General features: G+C 54.7%; 2 protein-coding genes and 1 long non-coding RNA gene across 3 annotated transcripts in view; 2 read left to right on the top strand and 1 right to left on the bottom strand.

Moving 5' to 3' along the window:
* Window positions 1-1,949: 1,949 nt before the first annotated feature.
* LOC122167699 lies at window positions 1,950-2,718 on the top strand. Its single transcript, XR_006171072.1, has 3 exons — window positions 1,950-2,035; window positions 2,243-2,395; window positions 2,518-2,718. It is a non-coding gene; the product is annotated as an uncharacterized LOC122167699 (long non-coding RNA).
* Window positions 2,719-9,821: 7,103 nt separating this feature from the next.
* KCNS1 (potassium voltage-gated channel modifier subfamily S member 1) lies at window positions 9,822-13,415 on the top strand. Its single transcript, XM_042832434.1, has 2 exons — window positions 9,822-10,787; window positions 12,972-13,415. Exons 1-2 carry the CDS (start codon window positions 9,822-9,824, stop codon window positions 13,413-13,415), a joined length of 1,410 nt encoding a protein of 469 aa, XP_042688368.1.
* Window positions 13,416-15,699: 2,284 nt separating this feature from the next.
* STK4 (serine/threonine kinase 4) overlaps window positions 15,700-19,899 on the bottom strand; it is a 39,990-nt gene continuing 35,790 nt past the window's right edge. The window contains exon 11 of the mRNA XM_042832443.1: window positions 15,700-18,436. Within this exon, the coding sequence (XP_042688377.1) occupies window positions 18,278-18,436 (159 nt within the window). The 3' untranslated portion in view covers window positions 15,700-18,277. The remainder of the gene's footprint in view (window positions 18,437-19,899) is intronic.

Here is a 19,899-nt window from a genome sequence, read left to right as displayed (position 1 = left end):
CCCTGCGCTGCTTTGCATGAGGAAACCCAGCAGTGGCAGCACCCAGAGAGCTGCTGCGGGCAGGATGAGGCTGTGCAGCAGGACTGCATGTGGGCTGAGTGCTCCCCGACCCCACAGCCGTGGGGGTGCAGCCCATGGGAGAGCAGGCAGCAGGATCCCCTCATCCCTGTTTTGGCAGAATTCTTCTAGAATCGATCATTATCTTCTTTTATTGGGTTGGGGTTTTTTTTAATCACGTAGCAAAATGGTAATAATTCTCCCTATAAATATCTACATGTGTGTGTATATATATATTTTATTGTGAGAGCAGGGTAGTGCTATTTTTAAACCCTTATTTTATATATGGAAATTTCTATCCTGACAATAAACACCCTGGAGATTTGTAGGACACGTCTTGCTCCTTTTTGCTGGGCTGCAGGGCCCTACAATTCCCTCTGCCTCTGCACCTCCTCTGGGAAGATCCTTGCTCCTACGAGCATCACTCAGGCTGGACCCCCACTGAGGACAAGGATGGGTGTCGCTGAGCCGGAGGTTTGATCATAATGCCACGCACCGCCGAGCTGATGGGAGCAGCTCCCTGAGGAAAGAAGCAGTAACCCCCTGCGCTGGGATGTGGGGGACAGCAGGGCAGAGCAAAGCCCCGTTAGGGCAGCGGCTGGGCAGTGCCGCACAGCACCAATAGCGGCATCACTAGATGGCACCAGACACCGGCGCTGCCGAGGGATGCGGGATGGGGCGTCCTTTCTCATGGGCACCTGTGAGCTGGGGGGGGGGGGGATGGAGCTCCAGCCGGAAAGCACCGCATCGCCCTAAGAAGCGGACAGGCTGCAGGGCGAAGCTACCCCCTGAGGGGCTTTGTGCATCCTCGTACAGCCGGGACGTCACCTCCACGCCCAGAGCCTGGAGCGAATGGGGAGTGCAGCACTGCCCTCTCCCCCCCAGCGGCTGCCAGACTCCCAAAGATGGTTTCAAAAGTGATGAAGGGCTTGTATCTCTCATTAAAAGCACTAAATTAGCGGTGCACGTCCCAGAACGCCTGTTTGGGTTGGCTGACTCCTTCCCGCTTGTTTAACAAATGACTTTACAAAGAGCTGAATGTAACCACAGAGTCATTAGGGGAAGCGGGTAATAATTAACAGATACCCAGACAGTTCTAGAGCAGTCCCTGTGGCACATGGAGACACAATAGATGGGAAGTCGGAGTGGGAAGAGGGCGCAATGAGACACCCACAGGGTGAAGGCTGGGCAGGGGGCACAGGGGGACGGTGCCCTCTTTTTCCTGGGCTTTGCCCAGAGCATTGCAAAACCCAGGGCTGCCCCAGGCTGCGTTTGTGGGAACACAGCTGGCTGAGAGCTGTGTGCTTGGCTATGGGGGGAACGGGAGGAGGGGGGCACCCCCCTGACTATTCACTGTGCCCACTTCCAGCACAGCTGGGTTCTGAACGCTGCAAGAATCCCAAGGAAAAGCTTCGGGAACCATTGCACAAGGTAAGAGGGACGTTACTCAATTTCCTACCAGAGTCAATTTCCCATTGCCCAAGAGCACCCAAAGAAAACAGCTGTGCTTGGAGCAAGGGTGCAACCTCCTCACGCAGGAGAGATATTGTCTGTCCCCAATAAAGCCCCAGGAGGGAGCTCAGCAGGTCACCATCATGTCTTAACCTGGAGAATGGTGTGAGTGCAGCAGGGCACCCCACCACTGCCCAGGGGCTGCTCAGGGGCTGTTCCCCCAACCCCCGCTCAGGTGCAGCCTCATAGCACAGTTGTGCAATGCAGCAGCTTTGCTTTTTGAGCAATTGAACAATCAGTGTGTGTCTTATGCAAAAGGCTTCCAGAAAACATAATGCAACAGCAGAGGAAAAAGGCACAAACACACCCTCCCAGCTTCCCCCCACCCCATCCTGTCCCCAAGCACTTAAATGCCGCTGCCCCCAGCAAGATACGCTCGCACCTCTCAGGAGAAACAGCAGCATGAAAACTGTGCCTGCCCTCCTGCTCGTGGGGATGCTCATCCTCTGGGCTGAGCTGCCATCAGGTACGATATGCCCAGGGGCAGGGGACTGATTGCAGCAGCAAGCCATCCCTGCTTTGCTGCAGGGGTTGCTGCAAAAGAGCAGCTCCTCCTAGTGCTTAAGGAGGAGTGGGTAGCAACTACATCACCTGCATCATCAAGGGGAAAATGTCCCCTTGGAGCCCTCCCCGGGGTGTCTCAGCTGCAGCAAACCTCCCTGTGCTCCTGCAGGCACTGCCTGGTCCTGCCCTGAGGTCCACATCACCTGTGCCATGGTCAACCCGAGGAACGACTGCTACAGCGACCGGCAGTGCCCGCGTGGCAAGAAGTGCTGCAAGACCTTCTGTGGGCGGCGATGCATCTCGCGCATCAACCTGACCTACGGTACTGTCACCTCCACGGCCACCTCGGGGCGCTGGGGCTGCGATGGCTGTGGCTCTGGGCAGGGAGCTCGGGCTGTTGGGGTAAGCCAGCATTATCTCTTTGCTCTCTCTCCCTTTCCCCAGTGTGAGCTGCTGCTCCCAGCATAGCCAGAGAGTGCCTGTGTCCCCGTGCCATCTCCAGCCCCATGCACCTGCAGAAGGACCAGCTCGCAGGGGACAGGGACAGCTTCGTGCTCGCACTCTGAGATCTTCTCTGCTGCTATGTGCCATCTTCTCACCCTCTTCCATCCTTATCCGCTGCTGTTACAACAAATAAAAGCTTGTCCCAGGAGCACCGGTGTGCAGTTCCCTTCTTCCCCTCTCTGCCTCTCGTGGCCCATACCAGCACACGTCCCCAGGTGCACCAGAGCTGTGGGATGAGGAGTGGGACCAGTGCTCTGGGATGGGGGTGCAGCACCCAGCAAATGGCAGGGGCACCCCCCCACTGCACAGTGCTGGTGGAGGATACAAACACCAGATGACGAGCTCACCAACTAAACTCAGGTGGGAAATAGATCATCACTCACCCCCAGTATTGAGTCCTCCCATGGAGATGCCCCCTTGCACCAAATGTACCCTGGATTGGGAAGCACCGTGTCCTGCATGCTATGGGGCACAGCACAGAGCCCCAGTGCTACACCCAGGCTGGCACAGTGACACAAACAGGCCAGCGTGATGGCACACGTGATGGCATGTCCCATTAGTCACAGTTCCCAGCTCCCTTCCTCCAGCAGCACCAGCTATTATCAGCTATTAAGCAGGCATTTCCATACAGCTGGCTAATTTGATAACGCTGCAATTATCCTGGTTTGTTAACAAGATTAAATCGCTAATTAGTTTGATTAAGCGCAGCACTCCAGGCGTGGGGTGCCTCCAGCTGCCCATCCTGTGGCGACAGAGGAAAGGTGACAGCACAGGAGTGCTTAATTCCCCTGCAAGCTGCCCTCTGGAACATGCAGGCCTTGGTGTGTGTGTCTGTGAGAGCCCTTCCTCCAGCCTTTGTCACCGCTGTGACCCGGCTGGGCAGCAGCAGGTGGTGATGGTGGCCTGAGGAGGGGCTGAGGAGCACTGTGTGGGCTGTAGGACCTCCGATTGGGGTCTGAACACAGAGCAGGTTTGGTGCTCTGCAGTTACATGAGATCTTTCCAAAGAATGATTCTGACCCATCTGAGAGGAGCAGCTTTGCGAGGGAAGGAGGTTTAACAGCCATAGTCCCACAGGATGCAGCTGCCGCATGGAACCCAAGGAAGGAAATCCCTAGGCTGAGAGGACTGTCTGCTATGTGTGGAGAGCAGCTGGGGATGGGCAAGAATGAATCAGTGCCACCCCAGTCCCTGCATATAATAAATACAGCTCTGCAGAGAAATAAAGCATCCTCCCTGCTGAAGGCCGACCCATGCACATGCTCTCCCTGCGCTGCCTCTCACAAAATGAGTGCCCCATTTGAGGTTCAGGAAGGGATGAGCCCAATGCTGAAGCTGGTCTGCGGGCAGTGCTGTCCACCGAGCGAGGTGAGGAGGTTCCCCCATAGCAGAGCACAGCTCCTGTCAGCACCAGCACAGGGATTCCCACAGCCCTGCCCGTGCCAAGGCACACGCAGCTGCTCCTTCCCCTGACGGCTATGTAGGTTAATGGCATGCAATGTGATTGCGAGACACAGGAAACCGCAAAGCTCTGTCAATATTTAGCTTTTGCACATTTGGCTAATTAGGAAGCAACCTGTGATTCCCTCCGAAGGAGGAGCGGCTGCTCCACTCACCCCCATCGCTCTGAGCGCTCCCACTCCGCATGGGATGGACGTCACCTCCTTATTTCTGGAGTTCTCTGCGGTCCCGAACCGCAGTGCCCAGGCTCTGGATGTCAGAAATCATTACACTAAATACAGCTTCATGCATGATTCATGAGGCATGGCTCCATGTCCATCAGGGCGAAAGCAGAGCGTGGTCCCAACACACACAGAGCCCACATGGGCAGACACCAAACGCAGGCAATGGGCCGATGCCTGCTGGTACCTTTCTGCTTTGGGAGCTGCTGCGACTCACGTTGCTAATGAGCGTGGGCAGCTGGCACAGCAGCCGGGAGCAGCCCCAGAGATGCAGTGAGCACAGCCAGCTCAGGGCTGACGGAGCCATCTCCTGGCTCAGTACAGCCTCTGAAAGTAGAGGAATGGTTCTTCTGAAATGCCATCAGGAGGATCCTTCCAGCTGCAGAGTGAGAGGCACGGATGCCACGCTGCAGCAGCAGGGATCATCCTGGGTCACAACATTTCTACCATCACTCCACACCTCTGGAGATCAGGGAGATGCATCACCTCTTTGTGCCTGGATCTGGCAGTGAACGCAGTCCCTGGGCTGCGAAAGACAAGCAACAAGTGAAGGCTGCCCTCGGTGTGGTGATGGTGATGGAAGCAAGAGATGGAGCAGCACAGTGCAGGGATGTGTCCTGGTGCAGCACCAGGTGCAGAGATGCTGGAAGGTGAAGTTGGAGGTGGCGAGCATCCTCCAGGTGTATTGAAGACAGTAAATCCCTTTTAATTAAAGCAGCTCTGCTAACACACTGTACCCATTTATTTTTCCCCCCTATATTTTAATTTCTTGCTACATCAGCTATTAAATAACAACAACAAAAAAAAAAAAAGAGCAGGAGGAAGAAAGGAGCAGAGCTGACATGGGATGAGTCACTGCAGCACGGAGATGGCTGCTGGCTCCACTCACTGTGCAGCACAGAGCGTGGCACATGGCTGCGTCCCTTGGCCCCGCGTGGAGCATCGCCGAATGGTTATGGACAACCCCCCCCGGCAGCAGCAGGAGGAGGGCCACCTTTGAGAGAGGCAGGAGGGGAGACGTGAAGGAGGGGATGGCGTTTCCAGCTGACCTGATTTCTTCACGTTTCCCTGCGCACATCACTGTGAGTTAGTTCAGGAGCAATGCTGGTCGCTGGGGCCGTGGGAGCTGCATCCCGTGGCGTGGTCACACTGATGGCGCTGTGAGCACGGCCCTGTGCTGGGGAACAGCCTGGAAACGGGAGTCCTTCCATCCCACCCCAGCTTCTGGGTGTTAGAAGGAGGTTGGAGCTGGCTGATGGGAGAACCGGTCCTTCTGCAGCAGGGTTTGTGCAATAGAGGACAGTGCACCTGCCCCTTGTGCTGCAGCAAAGCTGGAGGGATGGCAGCGATGCCAGAACCAAACCAGGAGAGGTCGGGAGGTGAGCAGTCCCAGGCTGGGAGCAGAGTGCAGGGGCGTGCAGGGCTGCCCAATGCCTTTTCCCTGCTGCTGGCACAGCCATACAGGGAGACAGGTCTGGGTCTTCCCAGTGGCACAGCACAAATAGGGCTGTGGAGGAGCATTGGCAGTACGTGTAGGCTGTCCAGAGTGTGTGCTGAGCACGTCTCACAGTGAGCCCACAGCTTCCCGAAGGCAGTGCTCTCTCCCAGAAGAACAGAAGGGGAAAACCAATTCCCCCTGGTGGCAGAGCAGATGCATGGGAATGGCGTTCCAAAGACTCCACGGCATCACCCCACAGCATCATCCCACAGTATCTCCCTGCAGCCAGGCAGGGAGCAGCGTGCAAGCAGCCAGTGGCGGCGTTCATCTCGCAGCTCAGCCATCCCTAATTGCCATCAAAATGAACGCTTCTTGCTTCGTGTCACAGAACAGAAGAATTTTCCTCACTTGGGTATTTTTTCCGATTTTTTTTTTTTTTTTTTTCCCAGGCGTCCCTCAAAGTCTCCTCTTCCCCCCCTCCCTCCCTCCGTCGCCTCCTTCCCATGTAAACAAGCGCTGGGCGCACACAGCCTGACACATCACGCACATGGCAGCCCGCTGACGGCCCCGCAGCGCTGCCTGGCGCAGGGACGGCGCTGGCACGGCCACGGGAGGCGGGCACACGGCGAGGGGAAGGATGCTCTCCCCACAGAGCAGATCGTGCACGGCTCCGTGCACACCCAGAGAGAGCTGAAGGCCTGCAGAGTGCTGCAAGCTGAAAGGATGGACGCGGTGTGAAGCTTCGCCTTGTGCTGCTCCAACACGGCTGCGATGAGACATGGCCACGCGGCCCCAACCGGCGCCCGGCCGAGGGCTCAGCTCACCGCCCTGCCATCTCCCCGCCCTGCCAGCTGGCTCCTGGGGCAGTTCGGGTGCTCGCCCTGCCGTGCCGGAGTGCCCACAGGTGGCCCAGTGATCTGAGTGCAGCGTGTGCCATGCCCGGGGCTCACCCCGTTTGCCCACCTCCGACACGGAGACAGCGGGGAGCCCAGTGCCAGGGGTGTCTCAGCCTGGGGGGGCAGCCCTGGTGCCCCACACGAGCCTCGTGGCAAGGAGGAGGATGGAGCCGGATGATGTGATGGGATCCCAGGAAGGCCGAGGCTGAACGCCTGCAAGGCGCGGAGGGGCACGCTGATTTGGAGGTCCTTGCCCACCTCAATAGCTTGCTCTGAGCACTTTGAGCAGGTAAGGACATGCGATGGGGTACTTATCCTTGGCTACGGCTCCCATTCTGTCCCGCTGCCAGCCCTGTCCCTGTCCCTGTGCATCTGTCAGGGAGAAACTGCCCGCTCACTCCGGAGCTGTTCCAATTAGCAAGCCGGTTTTGCCAAAAAATCGGGTTCCCCCCGGCGTGCAGAACCAGCTCACGCCCGTCTCCAGCTTTCCTGGGGTACAGGGGGGGAATTCCCCAGAGCCCCCCTCCATCTTTTCCCCCACTCGGAGCACAGCAGCTCGGGCGGGCGGAGCCGGAGGGCGGCACCCCGCTGTAGGGGAAGGACGGGGGGCGGCGGGGCGGCCCCCCCGGCCCCGCGGAGCTGCCGCCGGCCCCGCAGGGCTCCGCAGGGCTCCGCGCCGGGCGCGCACGTTGCGGCGGGGGCGGCACCGAGGGCAGGTGAGAGCGGAGCCGGGCCGGGCTTCGGCTGCGGGTGCGGCATCGCGGGGAGCGGGAGATCGGCAATGCAGGGAGCAGCGGGGACCGGGCAGCAGCATCCCAGGGAGCTGCGGGGTGCGGCACGCCGGGGCTCCGGCATCCCGAGGTGAGCGGGGAAGGGAGCGGTGGGTGAGCGGGGTGTGCCGGCGTCCTCATTCTGGGTTGCTGCTGGGAGCCGGAGATCGGGAATACCTCTCCCGTCCCTCTGCAGGCGGCGGTAGGGGAGCCCCTCACACCGAAGGGCTTTCTCTTCACTTCCCTCCCCCCCAAGAAGCTCAGGGGCCCTGGTTCCACACCCCAGATCTGTGTGCCTGCTGCCCAAAACCAGGGAGCGGAGGGTGGCACAGGGCAGCGCATCGTCTGCAGCAGCGCTGGGCTGCCAGCTCTGAGCAGACACCGGAGCGGTTGGTAGCCCCTCACCCCAGAGAAGGCAGGGAATCCCCCTCCATCTGCCTCCCATCCCTGGGCATTTCGATGGCCTCTCAGCGTGCAGCAGGAGCTCACTCTTTGTGTTTCCCAGCCGAGGGAAAACCCCTTCCATGCTCTCCCCTCCCCGTGTCCCCCAGGCAAACCAGCCAAGGACAGGCGTGCTGCCGAGCATCCTCCACTCAGCAGGCACGGGGATGCTCAGTGACAGTGACAGGTATGGGGCACTTCTCCATGATGGGTAAAGCAGTGCCTCCCCAGTGTTGCCCAAGCTGTCCCCGGTGCTGAGGACAGGATCTCAGCCCCACAGTGCCCCCAGCCCTGCCCCATGGGCACCCCACTGCCAGCACACCTGGGGCAAAGGGGTGCATAGGGCTGGGCTGCAGCTGGGGCTGAAGGTTTTCCTCCACTCTGTGTTCCCAATGGCTCCTCTGAGACACGCCGCTGGGAAGCCGTGCTGAGCGGTGAGTACAGGGCTTTTTATTTGGACTGCTAATCTAAATCCATTGTACCTGTTTGGAAAACCCCCTCGTGCAGTACTCCCTGCGCTCATCACATCCTCCTTTGTAAATCTATGAGCATCTCTCTTCCCGCCCCCCTGGGTCCCCTCTGCCAGTTGGAATACGTGTACAGAACTTCCACTGGAAAGCCTTTCAGAAAAAAAAAAAACCAACACGTTGTCAAGGGAAACTCCTCTAGCATTTCTCACAGATAGACTCAATCTGCTTTTATACTTAATTTTTGCTGTCATAAATGGATGTATTAGAGATATTTCTTCTCTACAAGGTACGTATTCAAGTGAATGCCCCAATTCATGCTGGGCTCATGCAATTCCAATAGTTGCTCCTTAAAACAGCTTACAGTGTATTTCCAAGTGTAGCAGGAAGAAACTGGCTTAATCTGTTCCATCATTTATAGAGACAGCAGCGTAACTAAAAGGGAAATTTGCAAATTCACATTACTCCAGACAGACGCTTTTGTATTCTCTGCCCGTTGTGCCTTTGCAAAGAAACACACCCGACCTTCCCCATCCTTTTGCAGCAGAGAGCCCCACAGACACCATGAGGTGTCGGTGATCCAACAGGGAGATCACGCAGCGCTGGGTCCAAACCCAGCCCTGAGGCTCAGCTCAGCTCCTCACCACTAAGTTAGAGAACTCCTAATTGCTGCCTTAGATTCCTAGATGAAAGCGAGATGTGGGCAGAAATCATTTGCTCTGTGCAGAAACAAACATTGGACAGGAGAATCTCCACTGGAGAACCTCGTGCTGCACCCTCAGCTGCGCTCAGCCCCATCCCACCCCATCGGGGGCCGTTCTTCAGGGCTCTGCTACCTCCTCTCACCTGCTCTGCTCTGAGCTCCACATTCAGTCACAGAGGAGCCCCCAGAGGCCACCCAAAGCAGCAGATGTACTGAGGGAAATGTGGTTGTGGAGACTGAGAGCAAACCTGGCGCCAGGTCTGTGGGGCTGCACTCTGCCAGCTCCACCACCACCCTGCAAACAGCAGCACTTGAGCACATAAGGTGAGTGGCATCTGTTCTCAAGGTGACTTGGATGGCAAGCAGCATTTATCTTCCTGATTTAAACCTCGGGTCAGGATGGGTAAATGTACTTTAGGGTGTGGGGATGCTGCTCTCCATTGGGGATCTGCCTCTCTGTGGCAAATGGCATTGCTGCTGTGCAAAAAAGCAGGGCTCCCCAAAACCTGCAAAATGTCAGAACACTGAAATCAGAACTTCACGTTTTGATCCCTCCCGACAGACAGGTTCTTATTTCAGGGCCATCAGTGATTCTGAGTCACGTCCCTGTTATGTTTCAGCACTATAAAAATAAATGGTAATATTTCACACGGCAGGACAGACACGTACGAACACAGCAGGCAGGTGCATTGTGTTGGCACTTCTGCCGTGGAAATTCCCCACTCGTTTCCCCCCAGCAGCACCAAAGAATGAAGCCCAGAGCCACATCCCACTCCCCACTCCCTGCACCCCCCATCCCACCCCTCTGCATCTCCCCTGCAGGTGGAGGGCTTCCCGCTCTGCCGATCATGGTCAACAAGACCTTAACGTACTGGGGTGCCGCCTTCGAGGAGGACCTTATCAACATCAACGTGGGAGGGCTGCGGCGGCGGCTGAGCCCCAGCGCTCTCTCCAAGTTCCCTGACACGCGCCTGGGCCGCCTGCTGTCCTGTGACTCGGAGGAGTCCATCCTGCAGCTCTGCGATGACTACGATGTGAGCGCACGGGAGTTCTACTTTGACCGCAACCCTGGCTTCTTCCTCTACGTGCTGCACTTCTACCAGACGGGCAAGCTGCACGTGATGGACGAGCTGTGCGTCTTCTCCTTCTGCCAGGAGATCGAGTACTGGGGCATCAACGAGTTCTTCCTGGACTCGTGCTGCAGCTACCGCTACCACGAGCGCAAGCTGGAGGGCCGGCACCACACCTGGGATGAGGAGAGCGAGGTGAGCAGCGTGGACACGTCGCCCGATGAGATCTCAGACATCAACCACGAGCTGCTGCGCTACAGCACGCTGCGCTGCGGCACGGCGCGCAAGCGGCTCTGGCTCACCATGGAGAACCCCGGCTACTCCATCCCCAGCAAGCTGTTCAGTTTTGTGTCCATCAGCGTGGTGCTGGTGTCCATTGCCACCATGTGCATCCACAGCATGCCCGAGTACCAGAGGGTGGACGAGAGCGGCGCCGTGCTCGACGAGCCCGTCCTGCACAAACTGGAGTACTTCTGCATCTCCTGGTTCACCTTCGAGGTGTCCTCCCGCCTCCTGCTCTCCCCCAACCCCAAGAAGTTCTTCAAGCACCCGCTCAACCTCATCGACATCGTCTCGGTGCTGCCCTTCTACTTCACGCTGCTGGTGGACGTGACGGCGGGCAGCGACTCGGAGCTGGGCAACCTGGGTAAAGTGGTGCAGGTCTTCCGGCTGATGCGCATCTTCCGCGTGCTGAAGCTGGCGCGGCACTCCACCGGGCTGCGGTCGCTGGGAGCCACTCTGAAGGTAAGCTGGCCATCTCCCAGCTGTGAGGGAAGGACACTGAGTGAATCCTCCTTCTACACAGAGCCAAGGCTTGCAGAGGGCCGGTGTAGGAGCAGGATGCTGGCACGCTGGAAGGCAGCACTTATGCAGGTCAGGCGAGACAGGGCCCTCATCTCCCATGTCATGCCCTCTTGTGATAAAAGATGAAGCATGAAGGCACTGAGCCCCACACCACCTGTCACTGCACCTCCATCACTGCAGCTCAGGCACCTTGTCTGGTCTCTGCTGTCCCCACTGCCCCTTCCTCATCCATTCCCTCTGAGCTGATATACCAACGGAGGGTGAAGCTGCCCCTTTCCCTCCCTGCACTCACAAAGGAACTCCAGCTAGACAAAGAGGCTAATTAAACCCAGACTTTGATTTTCTCTCCTTCTTGCTGATCACTCCAAGACAAACCCTGAAGCCAGCCCTTGAAGAGGGCCAAGCAGAGCAGCACAGGCTCGAGCTGTGCACGGGGAGCACAGATCAAAAGCAGCCAGCTGGGACTCACAATGGGGCACCAATGGCACAGGGCATTCTGCCACTGGCAGGCATGGGAGCAAGGGCTGGAGCCATGGGGAGAAGCAGCCCCTGAATAGGGCTGGGGAGGAGAATGAGGTCCTTGGGAGCATTGTTTGCAACGCAGATGCCTGCAACATATTTGTATCTGACAACTCACTTTGGAAGAGCAATTAGCAAGTGAAAACCACACATAAAACTGCTTACAGAATTTAAATAAAACTGCACATGTGGGAAAGGCTGAGCCCTCTCTGCACTCCACTTAAGTGCAATGAGGCTGCAGCGGGGCTGTCCAGCCCACCTGCACGTCACCAAGGTGCAGGAGCAGCACTGTTCAGCTCTGCCCACCAACCCCACAGTGATGTGGTGGAGTGCCATTTCTCAGGGACCCCAAGCCAGCTGCAGCCAGGGTGGACACAGACAGAGCTGATGCAGCAGCTTGATGCTGGGACTCACTGGGCACGAAAATGACAACATGGTGTTAATCATAATTTAGTTCTTACTGCATAAAGCAGCAGCAGAGGAACAAAGCCTGCTCACAGCCAGGGAGCGATGGCTCTGGCATGGCGAGGAACTGTTCACTGCCACCAAAGAGCCAGCAGAGGGATTGCTGCCATTTGTGCATAAGCTCTGAGCGGTCTTCAGACCACCTGGGGTTTGATCCAGGGTCTATTGAATTTGACAGGAGCCATCCCCATCCCCCTCCCTGCTGTGCACCAGGTGCAGGGTTGGTGCCACTGGCACTGGGCAGTCTGGGCTCCGGGGAAACACGTGGGTTGTCGTATGTCCCTTTGGTGGCCTGGACATGAAGGTGGCAGAGCTGGAGCTGCACATCTCAGAGGGGATCTGCGTCACCTAGATGGGACATGTGTCACTATGGGCTTGGTCACCATGCTGGTACCTCTGGCTGGGTTCAATCCAGGCTCTTTGCTTCATTTTTCTTCCGCTGCACCATGTGCTTGCAGCAGGGGAAAATAGCCTGCCTTCCCCTCACCTCTGTCCCCCAACACATCCAGGGCCGTAACTGATGCTCTTTAAAGATTCATGGGGTTATGTGGCTGGGGCCTGCAGGCACGCTGCTGAGCTCCAGCCCAGAGCATTTTTCTCAGCAACCTGACATGTCTGTGAAGCTCGGTGCTCTTTGTCCTTCCCTGGGAGCAGCCCCAGAGCTGCTGTGGGGCTTTTGCAAATAACATACCTTTAGAACTCTGATTCCTTTTCCCTAAAAGATGAAGAGCAAGTCAGCAGATAAGCAAGCAAAAAGAGCCAAGAAATCCACTTGTGACACCCAGAAAGGGAGCGAACTGCAGCGCTCCTGCTCTGCCCCAGCCCTGCTCCAGCTTCACTCCCCACATTCCCGGGCTCAAACCTGTGTGCTGCCTCTGGATCCCACCCTGTGCACTCCTACGTCCCACTGCCGCCACCCTGAGTCCCCATCTGCGAGCTCAGATGTTCCCCAGGGCCCCATGGAAATGGGTCCTGGGCCCAGCCCAGGGGATGTTCAGCCCTGCAGGGACGCACCTTTCTTGCCTATAGGCAGGCAGGTGCTGGGTGATGCTACATACAGGATTTGGGACCGCAGAGTGGCAGAACTCAATGCCCTACATGTGTTCATTTTCACTCACTGTACTCTGCTTTGCCTTCCAGCACAGCTACCGGGAGGTGGGGATTCTGCTGCTCTACCTGGCTGTGGGGGTGTCTGTCTTCTCCGGCATAGCCTACACCGCAGAGAAGGAGGAGGATGTTGGCTTTGACACCATCCCAGCATGCTGGTGGTGGGGCACAGTCAGCATGACCACGGTGGGGTACGGTGACGTGGTGCCTGTCACTGTGGCAGGGAAGCTGGCCGCCTCAGGCTGCATCCTGGGCGGCATCCTGGTTGTGGCACTGCCCATCACCATCATCTTCAACAAGTTCTCCCACTTCTACCGCAAGCAAAAGGCACTGGAGGCCGCCGTGAGGAACAGTGAGAAGAAGCAGCCCGAGGAGGTGGAGAGTGAGCAGGACTCAGAGGTGCTGAGCGAGAGCTCCCTGGGGAGGGGCAGCCCCGACCGCCGCAGCCTCACACCCGGTGCCCTCCCCGCTCCCTGAGTCCCGTGCAAAGGACAGGGGGTCCGGGTCGGTGCAGAATGAGCCCAGGAGGAACGGTGGTGCCTGGTGTGGGACCCACTCTGCAGCAGGACTGGTTGGCCATGGCCCTCCTCGCATTGCAGGTGTCCCCATCCCTGTCCATGGGGCTCCCGCATTCCCTCCAGAGGAGCGGCTGCTGCAGATGCTGGCACCCAGCCCACGCAGCACAGAGCCTGCCGAGGGCTGCCGGGGCATGGGGAACACTGCTGGACACAGAGCAGCTGCCTCTGCTGTGTCTGTGTGCCCCTGACTCCTGGTGCAGGAGGAGCTGGGGCTGCAGCCCTTCTGCAGGAGGGAGCAGCCTTGCCGTGACCCCCTGCACGTTCCTGCAGAGGGAACCTTGCACTGCTCCTCACCAGCTCCTGCCTGACCCCTCACAGCCAGGCATTGGGGCACCCCCATCCCATCTGGCTCCCCACCTGGCTGCGCACATCTCAGCACAGCATCAATTCCCTCAGCAACGTGCACCCTGCAGCCACCCGACCAGCCCAGAGCCACGCAGATGGCTTTCAGGGCACGGCGGTGGGTGGGAATGGCTCTGCCACAGGGACTGCTGACTTCGGGGAAGAGATGATGGAGTTGATGCAGACACAGCCCCTCTGCATGGGTGGGAGCAGGGTGTTGGTGCTCACATCCGTGTCTTCCAGCATTATCTGCCCCGGTCCAGCTCCCACTCCACTGTTACTTGAACAAAGGAAGGAATTTCCCCTTCTCTCCATAAATATTCCAGTAGCAAAATGTACTAAAATAGGAAGACTGAATGACATGTAATAACTAAAAAAGCATTATGCAAATCATTAAAAGAGCATGTAATTTAATTTTCTATCTATGCATGGGATGCATATGGTGTATTTTATTAAAAGATGGAAGTGACCCACTTGGGAAGCTGGTTGTCTGTGTCACAGCAGCTCCACCACTGCCCATCAGAGTGAAGGGACCACACGTCCCTGGGGCAGCAGTTTTCCCAAGAGCGTCTGCGCTCTCGCTTGGCACAGTGGGTAAATCAATTAAATGCTGTATTGGGTTATTTCCACATAAATCACCCCCCACACTCAAAAAGTGATTGATGAAGGAGAGACTGAGTTACCTCCAGGGGATGGTGATTAAGGAGTGACCTTATTAAGCTATTCCATGCAGCTGAGAATTGGTCACTGCTGCTTAGGGAAAAGCAAACTTCATTACTCGTTTCAAACTTTTTTCCCTTTGCCAGCTGCCACAGCCCTGGCTGCCCTGACCGTGCTCTGTGCTGGGTATGGGAGATCTTAAGGGTTGGGACCTGGAGGATAGGAGACCCCTCACCACAGCACAAGGGCTGTTCCTGCTGCTCCAACAGCTCTGGGTGGGACTCAGCCTCTATTAAGTTAACAGCAATGAGCTGGCAGGGAGAAGGGCAGGATGCGATTCATAGATGGGATTGAATTGTTTTAAAGTTTTTAAAGAAGTTGGCTGCTTTCCTGGGCTCTTAAATTAAAGGGTAATTAAGTCACTCTCAGTCTGGAAATAGCTGATGGGCGTTTCCTGGTCTGACTATTAAATTTTGCTAGAGTGATTAATGCAATGAGAAATCATCAGCTCTCAAGTCAGGGCTGTCAGCCAACACCAAGAGCATTTATCTGAGCTCCTGCTTGGGCTCCTCTGGCCCACAGACAGAAGGAAAGAGGGCAAAATGAGGGCTATCCATCAGCCACTGTCTGTTAGCCACATGCAATTCGTATCTCTGCATAACGGGCACTGTGCATGGATGAAAGGAGTGCAGGTGAGGACTCCCCTGGGGTGCAGCCCTCCCTTCGTGGAGGTGTTCTGCAGTTTCATGGTGATGCTGCTGAGAGCACATAAGTGCTCCGGGCTTTCCTAGCTACTAGGAATGCCTGCAGCCTCCCTCCTGTTGGATTCCACACTCCTTCCTAACATTTAAAAGCTCACATCTATTTTATTTCTTCCGGCATTGCTAACACAAGCTGCCTCCTGAATGGATTCTGTCTCTGCCTCAGTTAGTCATCCCTCTGGGACAGATTTAGTAACTGCTCAGGGAAACCACGTAAAAGCCAACAGTTCGCCGTGGAAGGCAGCACCCACTCACTGTCAGCATTCTGAACGAGTGAGCTGAGAGTGCAGCCAGGATTAGGAGTGTGACTCGAGCCTCACCTGCTGTGTAGGGAGGGATGGACTGCCCCACACCCGGTCCCAAAGCACCTCCTGTCACTGCCTGCCAGCTCTGTGCACATAACAGTCAGGACACCGAAGCTTTCTGTAAGGACAGTTTATTTGCCCCTTTAAACAAATAAGGCAAGAAATGTTGAGAAAGATCAAACACAACCTCCTGTATCAAACTCAGAGGAATGCAATAAAAGTTACTATTTCATACATATATAAACTAAAGACCCAACACTATTATATACAAACAGGCAGACCTTACAAAATAGCATTTCAAGTCAGCACTTTATGCCAGTGTTGCTAATTTGTTACAAAAAAGTTAAAGCTACAAACTTCACATTATTAAGTCTCATGTGACTGACATCATCAGCATCTCTGGGTTTCAGAAGCAAAGATCACGGTTTGTCCAGAACGCTTTCAGCAATGCACATGGGCCCAAGGAGCACCTGAATGCAGCTTCACAACTAAGCAACTGCTTTGCTTAAAAACCTTGTCAGAACAGCTCTCCTGGAGGGTGGGAGCCTTGGTCTTAGTCGGTAGGGCTCTGAGAACTAAGAGGGTACAGTGCTCTACAAGGGCATCAGAAAGGGAATTAATTTCTCTCTACCTGATAATCAGTGAAGGAGAAAATAATTCGAACTCTAAGTGCAAGAAATATCACCAAGCCTCAGCCACCGCAAGCTTGTAAGAAAGGTTCAAAGGCAGTTGGGCCAGTTTTACTTATTTTGGTTCATTTGCTGTATTTTAAGACAATCGCACCAGCAAAGCAGAGCATCTCAACAGTGCTTACATTCAGTTACAGCAGACACAGGTTGCATAATCCAAAAGCACACACCACAATGTGGTGCTTCACCTAAAACTCAGGTTTTCTAATGCCCTACGAAGACCAGAAAGTTACCTACACAGTGCAGAGGTAAAACTACTCCCAGCAGGATCTGCCTGACCGGAATTACACCCAGCAGCGCACGGTTTGCCACGTGCCACATCTCTATGCCCAGCAGAGGTACAAAGCAGGCTTGCAGAGCAGTGCTGCTCACCCTGGGATGAACCGATGCAGCCAGATCTGCAGGGGGTACAAATGGCTTGGTTCCTTTCACAGCAATGGAGTATGCCTGTTAACAGTAGTCAGCAGTCTGCTGCAAGCAGGGAATGAGAGCCTCTCGAGGCATGGAATGAGCAGCATTTGATTCAGGAGACAGTGCTGTTTAATGACCTGCGGGAAGCACCAAGGCCTGTTTCAGAGGATTGCATGGAAACTCTTCTCTCCGTCAGAGCATAACAAAAACAAATTGGTAGGAATACGTGGTTCTGTCCAAATATTTCACCATAAGCTAGGTACACCTAAAGCTGTGCAGAGGCATCGCTCGCTCTGTGCCCAGATCTGGGCTCACCTCACGCTGCTTCAGTTTCCTCCTCAGCTCCACCAGTGGGAGCGAAGTGCACCATCCTCACTGATTGTACAAGCAGGGCATCTTCAGCCATAGACCCGTGTCGGGAAATTTAATGAGAAAGGAGCACTCAGAGGGACTGAAGAGAATGAATCTCTTCCCAGACATTGGCTACTGGGACATCAGCCATTGGCCTCTCTGGATCAGCTCTGCCCCCTCTCCATCCAACAATGCACATCTTTGACAACCCAACGAATGTCTGCTTTCTGTTTAACTTTCTGACGTGCTAAGCCTGGCAGAAATGCAAAGTATTGTGAAGTTTTTATTCCAGCACCTAAAGAGGTAAATGTGAAGTGATGAAGCGTATGAAATATTTCACACACTGCAGAGTCCTTGCAGTGCTCTCAGACACAGCAGAAGTACCAAATTCTGAGAGAGGTTCAATGACTTCCACCCATTCACACACCGTGCCCTCCCAGCACTCTGCTGTCAGCAGAAGGACAGACGGAGGGGAATCTGCTTTGTTTTAGGTCAGATCATCGATTGGCTTCAGCTTTAAGTCAAAGTGGGTTTTAAATTACAGAATGTAACTTCTCCTGGAGGCACAACACACTTCATCTACTCATATTAATTCCTAACGTACACAAGCAAAGGACAAAACCAAGTTCTTGAAGAAATCCCACTCGATCAAAGCACAAAGTGTAAGGCATGGGGCTTATTACAGCTTTTTAAAAATGAGATTTAAGTGTCTTCCAAACAGCTGGGACAGTCTGTAGGTGTTCTCATCTACTCTCTTCAACAACCTAAAACTTATCAGTACCTTAACAGCAGAACCATACAGTCATCAGCTTGAAACAGAGTCTGTGCATTCACGAAGAACAACAAAAACAATAAAAAAAACCCACAACAGATGCAGCCATTAAATACACAATTCATATTAACTTAAAGAAAACGGAGTATGGAAAGGTTCAGTTGAAAAGAGAGTGAGCCATCTTCCATTGGTCTATTTCTATCCACTCATCTGACTTAAAAATAATCCATCTAAAAACAGTAACAGAACTCCTTCGGATACTGCTTTAAATATGTGCCTAAATTAAAACACACCACAAGGATTCTCCACTTAATGGCATTCCTGAGTTCACAAAGGTGCTATGGAAAAATAAATGAGCAGAAGTATTGCCCTCTATTTTGCTAGCGTATTTCAATAGAAATCAACCTGTTTAGTAGTCATAGAAGCAAGGAGCTGATTGCTGGGGGCTGGAAGGACATTCTACCCGTGGCTCAGAAGTTCTGCTGCCGCCGCTTCTTGGCTTCGATGGCATCGAGGATGGGCTGCCGCTTGGACTGGTACTTCTGGCGGATCTCCTCGATCTCCTGCTCCATCATGGGGTCCAGCGCCGACAGCCTCCTCTGCAGCTCATCCACACTCCACGTCTTCAGCTGGCAGGGAGAGGAAACAACAGATATTGGCATCAGAACTGAATGCACGCACAGCCACAGGTGCTTCCGTACACTCAGGTTGAACATCAGTCATGGTGAGGAGTTCAGACTCCTCTGCTGAGTAAGAAATCCCAGAGCACACACGTCGGGTGGCTCAGGTCAGCCCGGCACTGATACAACATGCAAGCACAACTGGTGTTTTATAGAACAGCTGTCTTTCACTGTGCAGATGTCAGGCTGGTCTGGACAAGCCTCCCGCACTGACTTCACTATGTGCCTGCCCTCGGCTTAATTGGTTCTCTTGTGAGTGCCTATTTGCTGAGAACTGGCACAGAAAAGTTTTATCCTGTGATTCAAGGTGCCAAAGTTTGCCCAGGACAGCCTGAACTGTCCACAGCTATGTCCTTTATGTGAAACTGTAACCTGGAAAACAAGAGGATTTTAGGATAACACTAAAAAAACAGGGATGCTGAGTGTGCTTCCCCCAGGTGCCAGTTCTTCTCTCAACCAAGACAAAAAGAAAACGCCCAGAATAACATGAGAGGTGCTGCCTGACAGGCACTGCAGCACAGTGGGGATGATTGCCTGTATGCCTGCTTGATGCCACAGGATCACAAATCTGATCTAGCAGTCCAGGCAAAACAAAACTCTTTCAGTATGGCTGTACAGTCTGCTTCTCCAATCAGCAAGCTGTTCATTAGAAAGACAAAGCACTTCCACTGAGAAAATATACATTATTTATACACATTCATGCAACGTTAGCAGGCAGCAGCTTAAGCTGATGTATGGCACCAGTTACCTTTTCACAATAATTTATTACAGAGCAGGTGATCATTCAACATTCCCTTCCCTCACAGTCCAAGGAATTTACAGCAGAGATGTCAAAGTCTGAAGTGGACAAAGGCAACAGGAAGACACAGTGACAGGGTCAGTGGGCACGGTGGTGATGGGCAGTCGGTTGGACTAGACAAGCTTAGTGGTCCTCTCTAGCCTTAATGACTTTATGATTAATAGCAACAAATCTGGAAGTACATTAACTGTGCAGACAGGGGATGCAGAACCAGGCTGCTGATCATGGGTTAAACAGAAGGGAGGTGCTGGGGAGGGAGGAGAGGGAAGTCAACACTCAGAGAAACATGTCCTGTGCGTAGTGCTGGGTGATGGTGAACCACCTGCAGACAGTTCATCTGGAATAGCATCGATGTGGCTGAGAATGCCACGCTGCTGCTAACAGAAGCAGAGAAGCCAGAGGGCAGCCCCAGCTGAAAGGTGCAGAGTGTGAATGCTCACCATGACAGCGATGGCGTGCAATTACTCATGGCTGAGAAGCAGTGCTCACGCAGGGCAGGGGAAGGGGAGCAGGGATGCCTGGCCCCGCACCCACACATCATCTTCTCACTTGCAAACGCATCTTCGAAAGGAAAACCAGGAGTGCTTAGAACCTGACCGTCTCCATTTCACTT

Source organism: Centrocercus urophasianus, unplaced genomic scaffold (genome assembly GCF_019232065.1).
Source record: "Centrocercus urophasianus isolate 14NV4802_14NV808 unplaced genomic scaffold, USGS_Curo_1.0 seq_38, whole genome shotgun sequence".
NCBI lineage: Eukaryota > Metazoa > Chordata > Aves > Galliformes > Phasianidae > Centrocercus > Centrocercus urophasianus.
Note: the sequence above shows the minus strand (reverse complement) of the source record. Positions and strands in the feature narration are given on the sequence as shown.

Excerpts from the sequence above, each read along its gene's own strand:
- KCNS1 (XM_042832434.1), top strand. The coding sequence starts at position 9,822 with ATGGTCAACAAGACCTTAACGTACTGGGGTGCCGCCTTCGAGGAGGAC. Across the intron at positions 10,788-12,971 it reads CGCTGGGAGCCACTCTGAAG|CACAGCTACCGGGAGGTGGG; the intron begins GTAAGCTGGCCA and ends TTTGCCTTCCAG.